General features: G+C 42.5%; 1 protein-coding gene across 1 annotated transcript in view; it reads right to left on the bottom strand.

The window, feature by feature from the left end:
- Nucleotides 1–312: 312 nt before the first annotated feature.
- The window catches only part of LOC119459338 (G2/mitotic-specific cyclin-B2-like), a 31,254-nt gene continuing 25,403 nt past the window's right edge, over nt 313–6,163 (bottom strand). The window contains exon 5 of the mRNA XM_049671672.1: nt 313–948. Coding sequence (XP_049527629.1) covers nt 850–948 — 99 coding nt within the window. The 3' untranslated portion in view covers nt 313–849. The remainder of the gene's footprint in view (nt 949–6,163) is intronic.

Here is a 6,163-nt window from a genome sequence, read left to right as displayed (position 1 = left end):
GCATACTCTCTGCTGGTCCAAAGCTGTTTCACAGCAAAAAATTATTTCCTCCCATACTGTTCACATGACAGCCCCCTCCCCTCCCCCCCACTCAAAAAATGCTTCTGCTGTCACTGCCGGCTAGACCGACGCGAGTCCATAATCTAACCAATCACAATATTGAACAATTTGTCGCACACACCCAATGAATCACGGTAATGAGGTCCTTGTTCGCAGGGCTACCACAACACTAGATAAACCGAGGCACACCCGGCCCCACCCGCAGCACATGACGTTTGCAGTCATGTCTGCCCCAAACAGACGCACAGGCAATCAGCTGCAGCAGACTTTATTGGCAATGTTCATAGTTTTGATGCAGTCAGGTGATAAAAACGTGCAAGATGCTGTACACTCAATGGCAGACAGTCTGATGCGGTAGTGCTAGCAGGCGCAGTTTGTCATTTCACAGGCTTTGCCAATTCCTGCACAGGCAATGTGAAGCTGTATAAAATAAAAGTATCCATATCAACCACAAACGACTCCCCTCCCCCAAAATGAGACCCACACTGAACGTTAGCATTTGGCAGTGTAACTCGTAGAGGTTTCTGCAGCAAGTGAGGGAACCTTCAGCAATATCTGTCATACAGCCATGAGGTGTTGCACACGACTACATTACACAACACATGACGTTTGCAGTCTTGCTTGCCCTAAACAGACGCAAACAATCAGCTGGTCAGGTGATAAAAAAAATGTGCAAGATGCTGTACACTCAATGGCAGACAGTCTGATGTGGTAGTGCTAACAGGCACGGTTTGTCATTTCACAGGCAATGTGAAGCTGCGTAAAAAATAAAGGTGTTCACTAAAATCCTCAAGGCCGGCCAGCCATCTCGCGGAGCTTGGCAGCATGGGAAACGATCAGCGTGCTCACACGTTCCAGCCGGCTGTGCTTGTACTTCTCGTATGGGGCCTGCGCAGATGCATTGATTTATTAATTCATTCAATACCGCCCGCAACCTTTAGGCAGCCAAGGCAGGAGTAGTACAAGTATATGAAAACACATGAAAAATGAAATGCTTGTAAACTACTCGAACAAAATCAATTCATGAGCTCGGGCATGTCCTTTCCAGCAACAAAGCCTTTCGTAATGCACTCTTGCATTGGCCAACTCTATTGTACCCTGGCAAATTTCCAATCCACTAAATCTTTTGGAACATTTGACTGTCTCCCATCTGTTCCACACCTCGCAATGACCTGCCCAACCACATATCTAACCTCCACTAGTTGCAGCATAGTATACTTCTTGATTCACAACAAAGCTTAAGTTGTGGATAGTTCAGTAAATGAATTGGTTGCTATACTAATTTTTAGCTAAAATGATATTTTTGTACAAGTGCACTTTCCCTTCCCATGGCCAGAAATAAAGGTGACCATGTTGGATTTACACATGAATATGTGTTTCGCCTTTGTGGGGTTCAATTCAATTCTTTGTTTGCAGACTTAGAACATACAGATATACCAAAACTGGTTGGACCCATAGCCATAGGCTAGTTGCGGGTCCAATGAAAAATAAATTATAAGTACAAAAACAAGTGAGATACATCACGTGCATACACGTATCTATCTTACACCTTTACGTAGCACGAGCGTACAAAAGAAATGCGAGATAGTGAAGAGCATGTTACAGTATTAAACATTTCTAATATAAAACACTAGTTAACAAGAGGATTGCATGCAAATTCCTTCATTATTATGAAGGTTCAAAGCATACATTATCAATATCGAAAAAAAAAAATCTAAACAACAATTAGGCATGGTATTTTTTAGCAGGCTTCAACGATTTACGAACACAATAAAGGACATCACGATTGTTCACATTGAAATGGGTTATTCAGGCTAAGCAAGTACTTTTTAAGCACGGACGAAAAATTATTTGCTTGTTTTATCTCTGCTGGTAGTTTATTCCAAATTTTTGCCCCTGAAAACTGAAGCAAATGTTGTCCGTAAATATTCCTAGTTGGAGGAAGATTAAAATTTCCGTACGTTTGATTTCTGGTCGCTCGAGAGGATGTGTAAAATGTAGAAATATGAAGAGGCAGGTTGTTTTTAACAATATTGAAAACACAGGTAGCAATTTTTAATTCGTGTATCATATACAGCAAAACATTCATTCTATATTAAACAGAGGCTGACTAGGTTCATCGTAACATGAATGGGTAATTATTCTCAGGGCTCTTTTCTGGAGTTTGCATACTGGTTCAAGATAAGTTTTGTATGTCGCACCCCACGATTCATTACAGTATGCGATATGGCTATGGATGAGTGCGAAATATAAAATACGCAGAGTGTTACTATCGAGATGATGACGTGCTTGTGAGAGTGCGTAGCATCCCGATGTGAGCTTTGTGCAAACTGCGCTTATTTGTTCTTGCCAGTGCAGATTGCTATCGAAAGTCACGCCAAGATACTGAAATGATCTTACTTCGTGTAATGTAAAGTCGTTTATTTGTAAATCTAATGATTTATCTGGAAAGATATTGTTACGTGTTCGAAATACCACATATTTAGTCTTTTTAATGTTAATTGTAAGTTTGTTCATTAAAACCAATCACTTGCTTTTTTCAACTCTTCGTTTGCTTTAGTTTCGAGATCACAAATGTTATCGGCTGTTACTACAATACAGGTGTCATCGGCGTACATTAGGACTTCACTTGTACTTAATATAAATGGGAAGTCGTTAATATATAGCGAAAATAAAAGTGGCCCAAGGATGGATCCTTGAGGGACTCCAGTGCGCATATTCTTAGGTGATGATGTAACATTGTTCATTCTGACCAGCTGCATTCGTTCATGAAGGTAACTAGTAAGAAGGCCCAATGAGCCACCGCGAAAACCATAATGCTTTAGTTTATGCAGAAGTATGTTGTGATCAACTGTATCAAAGGCTTTTTTAAGTCCAGGAATATGACACACACAAGTATATTACTTTGCAAAGCTACGTTAATTATTTGAGTTAACGTTAACACTGCTGACGAAGTTGAGTGCTTCGGACGAAAGCCATGTTGCTGTGGGCACATCACCTGGTACTTATCGATAAACTTGTGGAACGAACGGGTTAGAATTTTTTCAAATATAGTATTGATGGTACTGAGCACGGATATTGGCCTGTAATTGCAAGGGTCATTGCGGTCTCCATCTTTGAAGATAGGTACAACCTTAGCAACCTTCAGCTGAGACGGATATTTAGAGCATTTCATGGAGTGATTAAACAAGTGGCATAAAAGTGGTCCTAATACATCTATATTCTCTTTTATCATTCGAATAGGAATACCATCTAGTCCGGAGGCCTTAGAGGTTGACATCTTACTGACTGTCTCCATCACGTCTTCAAGTTCAATGGTGTACATAACGAAAGTGTAAAGTAGGGGACTCTGCGAGATAGATATTTCTTCTGAATCACTGAACTTTGCAGCCAGGGATGGACCGATACATGCGAAATATGTGTTGAAGTTCTCTACAACGTTTTCGTTAATGGTTTCGGGAAGCACGGTTAGCTTACGTTGTTTTCCTATAATTTCGTTTAGAATTTCTCACAGTTTACTCGTCTTACCAGCGGTCTGTGCAATTAGGTTAGTGTAATACGCCCTTTTGCGCGATTGAATCATAGCGACAGATTTATTCCGCTGCAATTTGAATTGCTGTAAGTAGTACAGATTATCTTTGTTATGTCGCCATTTGTCATGCCAGCGTTCTTTGGCCTTAAGTGTTTAAAGTATCTGCTCTGTCATCCAGGGGCACATCGGTTTGTCATGTCGGCCTTTCAAGACCTTGCGATTGCTCTTTCCTACGGCAATATTAAGATATGTAATTAGGTTAATTCAATATCGACATCCTCGTTGTAATTTCACTGTAGTTAATGCAAAGAATTTCTTCTCGTAATATCTGGTAATCTATTTTCGTTACAATGTTATTTGTTGTTTGCTTGGTACTTGTTGGAGAATCCAAAGTGGCAAAGATAGGTAGATGATCAGAGATAGGCTCTAAGTAAACGCCTCCGGTAACCCCCGTATCTAGATTTGTTAATGCGTGGTCAATTAGAGACGTAGATGCCTCAGTTATACGCGTCGGTGATGTCATTAAGTTACGGTAGTTGTAAGACTGCAACAAATAGCTATAGTGACGGTTTGTCATGTTATATGTGTTCATGTTCATGTCGCCTACTATAATCACTGGTTCGTTTCGATGTTTTGACACAGTGCAGAAAATTGATTCCAGTTTATCGAGAAATCCTACGAGGCTACCGTTCGGGGGGCGATAAACTGCACCAATGATGACGTCATACTCAAGCCGAATGAAAAGGGATTCAATGTCGTTGCAACTGTATGTGGCTGCTGCAACTTTACAATACGATACATTATCTTTTACGAACAATGCAACGCCGCCTCCGCGTGAGCGGGAGTCGCGCGCGTTTGATTCTGTTCTGTAACCTGGAAGACTGATTACTTCACTTTTTCGCAGCCACGTCTCAGTTGTGGCAATGACACTGAACATGCTGTGACAGTAAATGCGCATGCTGTGACAGTAAAGCAATGTCAAAAAGACCATGTTGCATTTACAAAATAAAACGTTCACACTTCCCATTAACTTTAAAGGATACCACACTTCAGTCTAACACACTTGGTGTATTTTCCTAAAACTTATGTTGCGTTATGCCTAGATACGTAAACTGGAACTAAGCTGTGGCACAATCACTTTCCTGTGACGGCAATTACTAGAGTTGTGCTTACGTAATCGGTTAACATGAAATGAAAAATCGCCTTCCACCAGACTAATGCCAAGCTCCTGGCCTGGGTATCAAACCTGGAACCACCAACTTCTCAAGATGGTTTGCTCTACCCTCCGAGCTAACCAGGCTGTAAATGAATTGAATTCTAGGAAAATCTGCAAGATGGATGAAAAAAATCTTGAGTAGCACAAAGCCATCAAGCAAATTCAGTTGAAGACAAATTTTAGTGCAAGCGCCTTTCTTCAGCTGCAAAGCTTCGAGACCCACATGGGCTACCTCCGTAGCTTTATGCCACTCTTGGGTGGGTGACAATTGCCACTTTCATGAAAACTTCCTCCACAATGCAAATTTGCACGGAAATAGAAGACTTGATGGCTTAAGGGAGTCTGCAGTTCCAGAGATATAACTCGAAATTATTTGTGCTATGTGCTTTTATAACACTTTCGATGCATAATATTTACAGTCATGCACTGCTTAATCACATTTAGGCTTCCTGCTGCCCCATACTCGATTTTTTTTGTAGCGGTTTGTATTTCCAAAGCTGTCTTCCTCTATTGCTTCCTTCTGACTGAATGATCTTGTAGCCCTCTCTGCCAAGTTAACATTTCCCGTACACGGCCATGTTACACGGGCGATAATATGGAGCCTAATTTTCCACTAAATTTTGTTAACCCTTTCCCTACCATACACGAGCTGGGCTTGTCCACACTGTAACAAGCGCTTGCACACTGCTGCCTTCAAGCTACCCTGATAAATTTTGCTTATTTCTCTTGGGCTTCAACAGATGGCGCAGTAATGTTGTATTTTCCGGACTAAATCGCTCGCTCCGAGCCACGCTAGCCGATCTTGGGGGCCGCCATGTTCGATTTTCTGCTGGCTTGGCTTCCAGTGGCCCCCTGTATAACCTTCACGATTAGTAGATGTACACTATCCTCCAGTCTCGGAGACCATGCCCGCTCTTCCTTGGTTGACAAAACGTTCAAAAAAAAAAAAAGGAGGGGGGGGGGGGCACTTTTTTTTTTCGGTCAGCTCAGCAGTATTGTCATAATCACTGAAGTGGAATCAGTTTTTTTGTTTTTGTTCTTCAAGTTTCGGTTGTGCCACACGCTGTGTGGGGGTGAAAGCTGGCGAGGGCAAGCCGGCAACACACACGGGAGAGAGGAAGGCGGCCGGAAGCGCGCGGACTTCGTTCGAGCGTGGGGCAAGGGGAAGGAGACGGTGGGGAACTGCGTGCAGCTCTTGTGGCTGCTGCCGACGGAGCTGCCACGCAGGCACCGCATCTTGAAAGCGATCTGCTATGTCGCCAAAGTGTGCGCCCACGGGAGGCTCATCTTCAAAGCAATCTCCAATGGGCACAAAGGGGGTGCGCCGAATGCCAGTAGCTTCGTATGCGCTTTTT

This window comes from Dermacentor silvarum, chromosome 7, assembly GCF_013339745.2.
Source record: "Dermacentor silvarum isolate Dsil-2018 chromosome 7, BIME_Dsil_1.4, whole genome shotgun sequence".
NCBI lineage: Eukaryota > Metazoa > Arthropoda > Arachnida > Ixodida > Ixodidae > Dermacentor > Dermacentor silvarum.
Note: the sequence above shows the minus strand (reverse complement) of the source record. Positions and strands in the feature narration are given on the sequence as shown.